We start from the raw sequence: 14,498 nt of genomic DNA, 5'->3' as shown, positions 1-14,498 counted from the left end.
CCAAAGCAATTCCAAGCCTCAGAGAGAGGAGGTAGATGCTAAAGTACACGGGGTGCACACATTTTCGACGAATTGTCCACCTATAATTCTAAATGTAAAACTGAATGGCTTACCCATAGCCATGGAACTGGACACTGGCGCTAGCCAATCCATCATGAGTAAAAAGATGTTTGAGAGACTGTGGTGCAACAAGGCACTCAGACCAGCCGTGAGCCCCATCCACACGAAACTGAGAACATACACCAAAGAGCTTATCACTGTCCTGGGCAGCGCCATGGTCAAGGTCACCTACGAGGGCATGGTGCATGAACTGTCACTCTGGATTGTCCCGGGCAATGGCCCCACACTGCTTGGCAGAGCTGGCTGGGCAAAATTCACTGGAACTGGGATGACATACGAGCGCTATCACATATCGATGAGGTCTCATGTACCCAGGTTCTTAACAGATTTCCTTCCCTTTTAGAGGCAGGCATTGGAAACTTTTCCGGGGCGAAGGTGCGGATCCACTTGGTCCTAGAGGCACGACCCATTCACCACAAGGCGCGAGCGGTACCTCACATGATGAGGGAGAGAGTGTAAATCGAGCTGGACAAGCTGCAATGCGAGGGCATCATCTCCTCAGTGGAATTCAGCGAGTGGGCCAGCCCGATTGTTCCAGTACTCAAATGTGATGACACAGTCAGGATTTGCGGCGATTATAAAATAACTATTAATCGTTTCTCGTTACAGGACCAATACCCGCTACCTAAGGCAGACGACCTATTTGCGACGCTGGCAGGAGGCAAGATGTTCACCAAACTCGACCTGACTTTGGCCTACATGACACAGGAGCTGGAGGAGTCTTCGAAGGGCCTCACCTGCATCAACATGCACAAGGGACTGTTCATCTCAACAGATGCCCGTTTGGAATTCGGTTGGCTGCAGCGATCTTCCAGAGAAACATGGAGAGCCGACTCAAGTCGGTACCACGCACGGTGGTTTTTCAGGACGACATATTGGTCACAGGTCAGGACACCGTCGAGCACCTACAAAACCTGGAGGAGGTCCTCCAGCGACTGGATCGCGTAGGGCTGCGGCTGAAGAGGTCAAATTGCGTCTTCATGGCAACAGAAGTGGAGTTTTTGGGGAGAAAGATCACGGCGGACAGCATTCGGCCCACAGACGCCAAGACAGAGGCTATCAGGAATGCGCCCAGGCCACAGAACGTCATGGAGCTGCGGTCGTTCCTGGGACTCAACTATTTTGGTAACTTCCTACCGGGGTTAAGCACCCACTTAGAGCCCCTACATGTGTTATTGCGTAAAGGTGAGAACTGGGTATGGGAAAAAAACAAGTAATTGCTTTTGAGGAAGCCAGAAACATTTTATGCTCCAACAAGCTGCTTGTATTGTATAACCCGTGTAAAAGACTCGTGCTAGCATGTGACGCGTCGTCATACGGAGTCGGATGTGTATTACAACAAACTAACGTTGCGGGGAAGTTGCAACCTGTCGCCTATGCCTCCAGGAGCTTGTCTAAGGCCGAGAGGGCTTACAGCATGATTGAGAAAGAGGCATTAGCATGTGTGTCCAGGGTAAAGAAAATGCATCAGTACCTGTTTGGCCTCAAATTTGAGCTGGAAACCGATCACAAGCCCCTCATATCCCTGTTCACTGAAAACAAGGGGATAAATACTAATGCCTCAGCCCGCGTACAAAGGTGGGCAATCGCACTATCAGCGTATAAGTATACCATCCGCCACAGGCCAGGCACCGAGAACTGTGCGGATGCTCTTAGTCGGCTACCATTGCCCACCACGGGGTTGGAAATGGCGCAGCTTGCAAACTTGTTGATGGTGGCGCAGCCCATAGACTTGTTGATGGTCATGTAAGAGTTTGAAAATGATAAATCACCAGTCACGGCCCACCAGATTAGGACTTGGACCAGCCAAGATCCTCTGCTGTCCCTAGTAAAAAACTGTGTACTGCATGGGAGCTGGGCCAGCATCCCCGTTGAAATGCAAGAGCTAATCAATCCGTTCCAGCGGCGAAAGGATGAGCTGTCCATTCAGGCAGACTGCCGGTTGTGGAGTAACCACGTCGTGCTACCCAAAAAGGGAGACGTTCATCTCAGATCTCCATAGCACACACCCGGGTATAGTAATGATGAAAGCGATAGCCAGATCCCATGTGTGGTGGCCAGGTATCGACTCTGACTTAGAGTCCTGTGTATGGCAATGCAGCGTGTGTGCCCAGTTGAGCAACGTGCTCAGAGAGGCACCACTAAGTTTGTTGTCCTGGCCCTCCAGACCATGGTCGAGGATCCATGTCGACTATGCGGGCCCGTTTCTCAGTAAAATGTTACTGGTGGTGGTGGATGCTTTTTCAAAATGGATTGAATGTGAAATAATGGGAAGCACCGCCACCGGCACCATTGAAAGCCTGAGGGCCATTTTTGCCACCCACGGCCTGCCTGACATACTGGTCAGTGACAATGGGCCATGTTTCACCAGTGCCGAATTTAAAGAATTCTTGACCCGCAATGGATCAAACATGTCACCTCGGCCCCGTTTAAACCAGCCTCCAATGGGCAGGCAGAGCGGGCAGTACAAACAATCAAACAGAGCCTTAAACGAGTCACAGAAGGCTCACTCCAAACCCGCCTGTCCCGAGTACTGCTCAGCTACCGCACAAGACCCCACTCGCTCACAGGGGTGCCTCCGGCTGAGCTACTCATGAAAAGGACACTTAAAACCAGACTCTCGCTGGTTCACCCCAACCTGCATGATCAGGTAGAGAGCAGGCGGCAGCAACAAAATGCAAACGATGGTCACACCACTGCGTCACGGGAAGTTGATCTGAATGACCCTGTGTATGTGCTAAACTATGGACATGGTCCCAAGTGGATCGCGGGCACGGTGATAGCTAAAGAAGGGAGTGGGGTGTTTGTAGTCAAACTAGACAATGGAAAAATTTGCAGAAAGCACCTGGACCAAACGAGGTTGCGGTTCACAGACTGCCCTGAACAACCCACAGCAGACACCACCTTTTTCGAACCCACACTCAAAGGATCAACGAGACCACGCCGGACCAGGAAATCAAACCCATCACGCCCAACAGCCCAGCAAGGCCAGGCTCACCCAGCAGCCTTGCAGCGCCAACAACACACCAGCCCAGCGAGGGCACAGCCAACACACCAGAACAGACATTTGTACCGAGGCGGTCCACCAGGGAAAGAAAGGCTCCTGACCGCCTCACTTTGTAAATAGTTTTCACTTTGACTTTGCGGGGGGAGTGATGTTGTGTATCTGTAAAGCATGCACTCCCATGTTCCACCACCAGGGAGCGCATCCCCTGAAGTCCCAAGGGATCCCAGCATCCCTTGGGAACACTGTATATAAGCCGGCCCCTAAGGCCTGTTACTCACACTGGAGTGTTTAGATAAAGACTGAGGTCACTGTTACTTTAACCTCCCTGTGTGCAGGCTCATCTGTGTTCGGAACACTATATTTGGTGCTTTGCAGGACTTCCCCAATTTCATATTAAAGTCATGTCAGGGTCCTAATGACCTCATAGGACCCCAATCCGCATGCATTTATGAAGCCCCCACCTGGCTCTCATGCGTGCCTTGGCTGACTAAAAAAATTGCAGTCGGCGGGAAAGCAATGCTAAGTGGTCTGAAGCAATTTTAACAGCACTGCGCTTGCCCTGTTTCTACTGGATATGGTGGGTTAAAGTTGCCCCTCGAGTGTCTACAGCAAGAAATAACATGCGCAAAGCATTCTGTCACTTTGGCGCCAGAGCTTCAATATAATTTAAAAGTCTTTCATTGTCTATGATTCTCAAGAATCATGAAATGCAACAAATGTCCAGGGTCTGTTTTTGCTTTTATGAAAGAATGCAATAATTAGATATTTAACAGATTTCCGTTCGGAAATTCCACTTCCATAATCCCACCAACCTTTCAATGAAGCCCTCCCTGCAGTTGCAATGCAGTGGGATGCACAATACTTGACGGTGTACATATATGCAGTACTGCTCAGGACGTCGCTGGCATGGATGTAAATTAGATTATCTGTCCAGAAGCCATATTGTGTGAATCTAGTGAGAATATGAAGCTTGGGAAATGTTTTCTTCAATAACTTTTCACACACATTTAAAAAGGTATTCCCTTATTCATTCCTTTATCATTCTCATTGTTTCAGCCTTGCCAGCGATGCCCGCATCCTAAGAATGCATGAAGAAAAAAATGAATTATAGATTCATAGAATCATAGAAGTTTACAGCATGGAAGGAGGCCATTCCGGCCCATCGTGTCCATGGGGGCCAACAAGAGGCTATCCAGCCTAATTCCACTTTCCAGCTCTAGGTCCGTAACCCTGCAGGTTACAGCACTCCAATTGCACATCCAAGTATTTTTTAAATGTGGTGAGGGTTTCTGCCGCTACCTTCCTTTCAGGCAATGAGTTCCAGCCCCCCACAACCCTCTGCATGAAGAAATTTCCCCTCAAGTCCCCTCTAAACCTTCTACCAATTACTTTAAATTTATGCTACCTGGTTGTTGACCCCTCTGCTTAGGGAAAAAGGTCCTTTCTATCCACTATATCTAGACCCCTCATAATTGTATACACCTCGATGTGGTCTCCCCTCAGCCTCCTCTGTTCCAAGGAAAACAAACCCAACCTATCCAATCTGTCCTCATAGCTAAGATTCTCCAATCCCGGCAACATCCTCGTAAATCTCCTCTGTACCCTCTCCAGTGCAATCACATCGTTCCTGCAATGCGGTGACCAGAACTGCACGCAGTACTCCAGCTGTGGCCTAACCAGTGGTTTAACTATCCTGGGTAGATTCAGTGGATATGGTGCTGTCCAACCTGATGGGATTTGGTGGCTCCTAACAACAATTTTCATCCTCAATGTATTCCTCCTATGGGCATAAATTTGTCACGAAAGGTATTAGAACAGTTTCTGAAGCAAATAGTCTGCTGCTCTCCTCATGGCAACGCCACTGGAGACTGTTCAGAACCATGGTGAGCTCCCTATCAGCAAAATGTTGGCCCAGAAATCCCGGTCAGCTGCTTCCCGCGGAAAATCGGGTAAAAAAACTTTTTTTTTAAAATGAGCATATACCTTATTCTGCTGCGCCCACGCAAGTTCCCTCTTCTGAGGCCTCCACTGACTGCGCATCACAGCACGTGCACGTCAGGACGTGCGCAGGACTGGAGCTGAAGTCACATGGCTCTGGGCAGCCAATCGAGTAAAGTATGTTCTCATTCATAATAATGGGAACTCCGTAACAGCCCCCAAAACACACAAAACCAATAATAAAAAATAGAAAAAAATACCACATTTTTATTAATTTAAATTAAAGTTATTTATGTATTATAAAATATATATCTATATATTTCCAATTTTTAAAAAAGTTTTGTTAATTATGGTTTAAAATAAACTTACTGTAGTGGGGAGGGTTTTTAACAATAAAATGTGTTTTTATAATTTTATTTTAAAATGTTTTTGTGTATTTTAAAACTCTTACGCCTGTAAAAGTAGGCTATGCACCTGATTTTATCAGGCACAAGAGTTTTGAGGACATTTTCTGGGCAAGATATGGGTAAATCCCGTAATCTTGCCCTTGCAAATGTCCTCATTCCCAAGATATGGAAGATCTGTCAAGCTCTAGCTCTAGCTTGACAGATCGGAAAAAACGGTTTTCAGCGCATGCACATTGTGCGCTGAAAATCGGCTTTTGCGGTGCCTTCCCGGGTCCGTACGAACCCGAGAGGCCGGAATTTCGGCCCTGTTGTCTGCAAAGTTTTCCTTTGGGACTGGAATATATACTAGTTCTGTAAATTTCATCAAAGTAGTGTGATACCACTGGTGTGATTAATCTGTCAGTATTCTCAGCTTGCCCTTTGGCAAAGAAATTGAAGATGTGGAACCCACCAAAATAATCCTACAGGAATACATAGTTTAGTGGTAGTAAAATTAGTTTCTCAACCAGATACTCAGGGGTATTGAACCATCAGGCTGCTTGCCATTCAGACCCACAACTTTTGTTGATTTAAAAAAATATATACTTGTCCTGGAGTTTGGTTGAGCAACTGATACCAGTAGAGAAGAACAGCCATGTGCACATTGCTCTGCTACAAGCATTCCTGTCAGCCAGCTATGTAATCATAAATAAGTCTTCAGTTTTGACTGCTTTGCTATCATACTTGGAGAAGACTGTGGAAATAAAAGCCCTCAAGGGAGGGAAAGAGCAAATGCAAAGGTAAAACTATCTATCACATAACAAGTTTTGGTTGACAATAACCCCAGATCAAATACACTGATTCCAATATTTATAATTATGTATGTTTCAGTACTACCATTCAATTCAGAGTGCTATATAGTCCTAGTATTGTGCACAGTGTTTATTGTTAATAAATGCAAAAAAGGAAGACTAGTGGTTTATTCAACAATATATATATTTTCTAATGTACGCAGACTAGTGAAGAATTGATATTTATTGTCCAGGAGAATGAGTATCAATGTGTGCTAAAGCAGAGACCATGGAATCAATAATGATATTTAAGGGGTAGCATTATAATACATTAACTCTTTTAATCAACTAGTGGATCCCCCATGGTGTTGTTCATGGTAACTTGGAGGATATGTTGTTTCTTAATGACAAAAATGTTGTATTATGTAACATACAAACTATGATTGATTGCAGTCCCTCCATTCAACCTATCTGATTGGTTCTGATGGGTCCAGCACTACCCGCCAACCAATCTGGTTCGTACTGACAACCTCAATTCCAGTGGGTAAAGTTGATTTTTCTTGTAAAACACTGATTGGCAGTTTTAAAAGGTGACAATTAATATGCATGCTCGTGTGGTAAAGATCCAGTAATGAGTCGGTCTATCACTGAGGTAATGATTTGTTAGATTTGTAGGGATATGAATGAACCCTGCAAAGCCCACCTGGAATATTAGAACATCCTTTCCCTTCGTATTCAAATTGCCAAATGTTTGTCTGAATTGTCTGAAGAAATACGAGAGGCATTTTTAATTGTTTGGATGTCAAGTTGGATAGGCAGGAATACAGCTGCACAGCACTTTATTATATATTGTACTCTGGACAAAATATAATTAATTTTACTAGGAAAGTGTTGTCCCTATACGCTATGACATTTTAAACCTGTTTCTAAAGAATGGGTTTATAATTTTGCTCCACATTAATCACAGGAACTTCTGTACAAATGATTTCATAAAGCATAATTTCTTTTACCATTAGTAAAATTAATAAAAGCTTAATTTAGTGGTGCAATTGAATGTTTAGTATGTCAAATAAACATGGATTTCTTCTTTCCTATATATCCATTTTACTTTCATATTGATAATGTCAAAATTACAACAATGTCACAGGGAGAAATTAACTTCTATGATTCAGAAAGATTAAGGGATCGCAGAAAAAAGTTTGGAAAAGGAAGAAGTTGGATTATATAAGTACATATTCTTTTTTGATTTATGCTGAGATTGCTTTTGAATCTTATGTTTATTACTTATATTTCTGGTGGAATATAGAGTTCATAAAACTGCATTGCTACAGCATTGGCGATGTATTAAAAAAACATTTGCTTGCCATCTACAGATCAATGAGTTCATATAACTGGGTGTCATGTAATTTTTTCACCAGTCAGTGCTGAATTAAAATCTTAGTGACATAAATTAAGCCATTTTAGCATTATTTGAAAATATTTAAACCACTTCAGATCATTTTTATTAAAAATGGGCTAGTAAAGAAAATCACCACTAATGCAAACAGACAGAATGCTCCAGGTTTGATTCCTAGGGATAGATTTCTGTCTTTACCGTCTTTACAGTCTGGGCATTAAGTATCATCTGGGCAGAACACAGAGAGGAAATTCTGGTCAGGAGGATCACATGCCACTAACAGAACTTGCCTGTTTTTCATTCCATTTAAATTCATTGAAAAAAAAAATCAGACGGGTTTTGTAAGAGACATTACAATCCTTCCAAACTGATTTTTTTTCTCCGCGTTCCACCGAGGTGACGTCAGCCTCCCTCTCGCTACCTCCCTCATCTCTTAGCTGATTATATGCCAGAGCAAATGTTGGCGTGCTATATGACTTCAGCATCCCTGGATTGGAAAAGAAAAATCGATCAGAGTTCCAGCTCCTGATCATTATCCTCCTGCAAGCTGTCTATTTGGATGAGAGTGGCATTGGGCTACATTGTGATGCTGTTCACAGTCAAATATCCTGTAGGCACTGAATGTTTAGCTCAAATATGTAGATTTCCCTCTGGGCGAAGTACCAAAGAGCAACCAAATGCCTCTTATATCTTTGCAGAGCAAGAGATTGTATCATCATGAAATAAAGGGAGATAATTGATTTGTAAAAAGAAACTACATGAAATGAAGGTGGTCATTCATTGTACATTTCTTGTCATAACTTATAAATTTCCATATATGTAGTCTAGTGTTTGTTTCCATAGTGACAATCGACCAACGTTGAAGGTAGGATGGCAAGAATGACTCCATTAGAAGGTTGGCTGTTAGCAAAAATGAATAGGGATCTCCATGTGAAATTACGGTTTTAAAATGTACCATTGCAACACACACTCGCAGTATTAAAATGTTCGTTGCATGTATGGTTGGTATCCAACCAGAAGATCCTCCTCCATCACCTCTGCTATCTGTGGATGGAAGCAGTGCTGTTTTCTTATATTTTGTTCTATAGCTAGTGATAGAGTGAGGTTATATAAAAACAAAAAATGCTGGAAATCTCAGCAAGTCAGGCAGCATTTGTGGAGAGAAACCGAGTAAACGCTGTTTTTCTCTCCACAGATGCTGCCTGACTCACTGAGATTTCCAGCATTTTCTGTTTTTATTTCAGATTCCAGCATCCGCAGTATTTTGCTTTTGATATAGTGATGGTGATAGATTCAGTGACAGAGAGTGCAAGTCATCCATTTCATTCCAAGTAATCTAGTGGGTGGGGGTGCAAGCAATACACATATATTTTCTGATATTCTGGGGAGGGGGTAAATGTGCCCAAATTATCTGAAGATCCAAGGATGTTCATACAATGGTCCTTGCTATTGGGATTAGTTTACAGATTCCTCTCAGTGAAGTCAGATTTAAGGGTTATCAAAAACAATACAAAATAAGACATCAACCATAATATTTCAAGTTTTAGCTCAAAGGGTAATTAAACTGTTTTAAGTCAGAGACTTTCACTATTGGACCTACTTTTGCCACATTTGATTCTGAAACCAATCAAACTTTCCAAACTCAGTAAATTATAACCATTGCTCCAATTAAAAAAATATATATATATTCTTAAAAGTCAGGAGTAATCTTTTCTTTCTTCATACAATTGTGGAAATCTATATTCCCTTAGTAGCAATTTCTGCACTATATGCAAATTCTGAACAAAAGATTCAGGCAGTCCCACATTGCCGGATCATCCTTCACATCTTGTACGATAATATATGTACATCCTGCAAAACCTGTGATTTTTGTATTTGCTGAGTTTGTTGCACACCAATATCTGTGGGATTTCTACAACAGACTGAATAATCTAATTACCTCAGTCAATCAAAAACAGAATAATCTACCAATGTTGACCATGGCACTCATTGGTTATTCATATATCAAGCATCTTGCAGCAGGTCATTTTCAAATGGCAACATCATTTGGTGAAGCCTGGTAGTGTCTTTAAATCAGGAATGGAACCAATACAATTTCTTGTGTAAACTCGCTGCGGTAGATTTTGATTTTTGGGGCGACCAACTGGCAGAGCTTAATGGCCTGCCGCCCATTCTGGCGGAGAAGGGGTCCTCCGATCTTGAGTCCAGGCCTCGATTAAATTACGTAGGTTAGCTATGGAGCCTAATCAAGTGATATGATTCAGCTCCCCAAATTGAGGCATCAAGATCGGGCTGGGTGGGCCACCGACAAGTTAAGTTGCGGTGGGGGATGGAATGGGGTTATCAAAAACATTACAAAATAAGACATCAACCATAATATTTAAAGTTTTAGCTCAAAGGGTAATTAAACTGTTTTAAGTCAGAGACTTTCACTATTCGACCTACTTTTGCCACATTTGATTCTGAAACCAATCAAACTTTCTAAACTCAGTAAATTATAACCATTGCTCCAATTAAAAAACAATATATATATATTCTTAAAAGTCAGGAGTTAATCTTTTCTTTCTTCATACAATTGTGGAAATCTATATTCCCTTGTGTGTTGCAGTTGTGCAGGGTGTGGGGTACCGGGAGCGGCCCAGATAATTTTGTGGGCACCAGAGAAGCATTCCTGCCCCTCCAAGTCCCACAAAAATAATTTGACAATTAACTTTGGTGGGCCTCTTTGGTTCTTTGGTTCCATAGCCCATGGAACAGAGTGGCGCTTGCATAGCACAGGCTCCGGCCAGTTCTCACCTGAAATGGTAATCAGGTACCTATTAACATCATAGGACCCTAATTTCCACATTAAAAGGGACCCATTGCCTGAAACAAACAGGCGCATAGGAAACCCAGCGGTAGGGCGTTTTCAAAATGGAGCTGGCCACATCGCGGGTGTTAATTGGCGGCAGTGGTTACAGACCTTGAGTCCATTTTGCCCCATTAACGCCAGGCAAAGGCAATGAAAATCAACCCCAAAATCTTCAATTTTGGCTCTCTAGCATCTCCAAAACAATTTAATCAACAACATCCATCAGGAATTGCTGCTTAAACTTAAACTTAAACAATTGTTTTAAATATTCAGCAGAAAGACAAAATTAATCTAAAAGGATTTTTTGTAAAGATTGATTTTAAAAACGGTGAGTAATGCATATTTTAATGTGAGGTTATTAAATTAAGAAAAATGGTTTTCTGATAGTTTTGAAATATGCCCTGGTAGCATGTTTTTGAGAATCTGAGTCCTTTAAGTGAATTGTAACTTAAGCGATGGATGGCTACTGCCAATCAGCCTAATATTATTGTGTTCCCTGTTCACATTCTACCCCAGACATAAGACATTACTGTTAAAGTTGACCCTATTTGCATACTTTCTGATTATGTCTGTTCTTGTTTTATGTGTTTTATTTCTATACTCAGATCCTAACCCTGTTGCCATAAAGGTTTTATCCTCCAGTTGAAACCATTTTGAAACAAATATATTCTAAGAGCATTGCTAAAAAATAGTGCATTTTTGCAAATTTAATCACATAATCGCAGATATTTGTAAACAGCTTCAAAGGCAAGATATTCACAAGGTACTTTGAAGTTATTCAGTTTTATGTAAGGCATTTTTTGTTCCATATTTACTGTGGTAATGTATTAATGATAGCAGCATAGTATTGTGTGAAATTTACATCCCTGTGGGTTGTCTTTAATGAAATGAAGAAAGTGATGTATTTGTAATTCATTAGCAACAACAAGAAATTCATTTTCATATTGCTACCATGTTTGCATGCATGCTTTATTTTCTCGTGTAGTTTACTGTAGTGACTAGCAGAGCTCCTGTAGCACTCCTCATAATAAGTCAGTTGGTATCCAGTTTTATAATGACAGGGGTTTTGTACCATGTAACATATTCTGCTCCCGGAGTCCAGTTATGTTTAATTAACTGTTCATTTAAGCCACAGGTCAATTACATGTTAATTGCTGTTGGTGAGTTCTTATACATTTCTGGCTCCAGATCACAGGAAACTAGTATGATATGACTGCATTTCTTTTTTAAAGTATTTGTGATAGCCTGTATTGTCTGGGATACAAGACATTTGTTTACATGTTAATATATTTATATGTAGATACATGTTCCTATCTTTGCCCCTAAAAATGGGCCAGTAAGCACACTATAAAAGTGTAAAAGTCCTCCACTTTTTACAACTCATATAAAACCGATAAAAGAAAGACTTCCATTTATATAGCACCTTTCATCGGACACCCCAAAGTGCTTTACAGCCAATGAAGTACTGTCACTGTTGCAATGTAGGAAACACGGCAGCTAATTGCAATGTGATAATCTGTTTCTGTTATGTTGACTGAGGGATAAATATTGGGGTAACTCCCATCTCTTTGAAAATAGTGCCATGGGATATTTTATGTCCACCTGAGAGAGTAGGCAGGCCTCAGTTTAACATCTCATCCAAAAGACAGCACCTCTGACAGTGTAGCACTCCCTCAGTATTATACTGGAGTATCAGCCTAGATTTTTGTGCTCAAGCCTCTGAAATGGGACTTGAACTCACAACCTTCTGCCTCAGAGGGGAGGATGCTACCCACTGCACCACAGCTGACACACTGGCTGATAGTGTGGCAGGTGGAAGAGTCGTTCCAGGGATGACGGAAAACAGCTACATCAACTTAACATTAATTCATTTTGACATATTTTACTGCAGGCTCGGTGAACTGAACACTAAAACAGTTAGCACGTTTTGTCTGTTTCAACACACATGAGAGCAAGTATTGTCTTTGATAATTTTGATGAGGCTTTTTCGCAATTCATTTTAAGATGATATTTTCAAGTGCCAGTTGTCTATTTTCCATGTGCAATGTGTACTGCAGGGATGAGGCAATTTATCAATTCACTGACATTCTTCTGGTTACGTTCGGTTTTGTTTTCATCGAACCAACTTCCGCTTCCATTCTACTCTTGTAATTTTAAACCATAATGTGTAATCGGAGTAATCTAATAAAACCTTGTTTATGGTGGCTGATAAATTATTAATTTATCAAATACTAATAAGAAAATGTTATTTTCAGCTTCCTCACAATTTTCTTTGTCCTACCCAAAGACCCCTTAAAACTGTGCCAGTATCTCTGTAATTCCGGCGTTATTTGTCAGGAAGGAATCATTTAAGGGTTATTGTCCTTTTTTTTTAGTCAGGTCATGTCTTATCCCTTCCGTGTTTCACACAGCTATTTGGTGGCGCCGTGACTTTACTGTGACTATTGCCATGGGGCTGGAGCTCTTGTGCCACCTTACAACATTCAGAGTTGAAGCAGAACCAATCGCTTCATTGCTACAATGTATGGATGCTGTCTTTCGGTTGCAGCTGAACACACTGCTCCATAATCACCAACAGTACTATACATATTTGAAAAATGCATTTTATTCCACAATACACGATGCCGAAAACGTTTTGTACGATCGCCAAGGCAACACAATCGGAGTTTATGTGAATAAATTGAACCCTTGGATCCAATAATTACACGGTTTCTGCAAAGTCAGCAGACCCGTGTCTTAACTTGCTACCACTGCCTAGTCATCACTAGCCTGTCACCATGCCACCGCGTTTACCTCGGCCTGCCTTCTCATTTCCTCCTGGAGCCCAGTTGTCATATTCATGATTACACCTTTGCTTACCCAGTTTAGTGGACGCTTTATGTACATTTGTAATTATGTTTTATTTTGAATACCGGGCTTTCTGTTTCTGTGGAAAACCAATCACTCATTCACATCTGATATTGCAGATAAATAATATGTATTAACATGCCCCGACTGAGTATTTTGTGGGTGATATATTTCTTGCATTGCACCCCATGTCTTGACAAGAAATATTCTTCATTTTATTTATTTGCGTGTCTTTCTATTAAGCGCCACGCTTATTAAACGATTTGGAACAGACTTCTTTGGTTTGGGCCAAGTTTTTCTTTAGAAATGGATGATTACTGAGCAAGCACAGGTATGGATCTGTTGGGAGTATATCCTTAGATGCACTTTTTAAACTGATGGAAATTCTGATCTTCGTTTTTAGTTTTCGTTTCTTAGTCTTGCATTGATTCGAACATTGTGGCTTTCGTTTTGGGTTGGACCTTAAATCGAGTTCTCCAATTTCACAACTGATTCACATTGACCGATTTGGAAACCCCACAAGTTTTCATTTTGGGATTTAGGATTTGGAATGGAAGAGTTTTCAGAATTTATTACAATCCTATAGATTATATGAGACATGTTTGTCTTGGCATCCCCTTAAGATAAATGCCTCCAATTATTAACTTATTGGCACGCCCAATAACGTTTTAATAGTTTTATTACTATTAACATATTCCTCTCCTCCAATCTTTTATTTCGCAAAAAATCGCTTTATTGTGTTACTGTTTGAATGTGCGGTATTAAGTTTTCTTCTCCTACCTCCATCTCTGTAGGTCTCTGTTCCGTATCCATCTTGTAGTCCATTGTTCCAGGTCCCCTCGTACTTGGCTCCACTGCCGGTGCTTTCCCGGACCCCATATCGTCCTTTGAATCCATGGCACCATTCTCCTTTGTAGACCCACTTTCCCTTGCTCTCCACTCCGATGCCATGCCTCTTTCCCTGTGCCCATGTCCCCTGGTAAGTATTACCACTTGGCCAGGTGTACACTCCCACCACCTCGAAGCCATGGCTCCAAGAGCCCGCGTACTCTCCTTGGCCCTTTGGGCCGGTGCAGATGCCATGTCCATGAGCCTTGCCATCTTCCCAACCTCCACAATACGACCCTCCATCGTCAAAATCGAACCTGCCACCCCTGGACAT

The 14,498-nt window shown here is 41.9% G+C and overlaps 1 protein-coding gene across 1 annotated transcript in view; it reads right to left on the bottom strand.

Moving 5' to 3' along the window:
* jph3b (junctophilin 3b) overlaps positions 1 to 14,498 on the bottom strand; it is a 190,022-nt gene extending 175,524 nt beyond the window's left edge. Inside the window, exon 1 of the mRNA XM_070896973.1 lies at positions 14,117 to 14,498. Coding sequence (XP_070753074.1) covers positions 14,117 to 14,498 — 382 coding nt within the window. The remainder of the gene's footprint in view (positions 1 to 14,116) is intronic.

Source organism: Pristiophorus japonicus, chromosome 13, assembly GCF_044704955.1.
Source record: "Pristiophorus japonicus isolate sPriJap1 chromosome 13, sPriJap1.hap1, whole genome shotgun sequence".
Lineage (NCBI taxonomy): Eukaryota > Metazoa > Chordata > Chondrichthyes > Pristiophoridae > Pristiophorus > Pristiophorus japonicus.
Note: the sequence above shows the minus strand (reverse complement) of the source record. Positions and strands in the feature narration are given on the sequence as shown.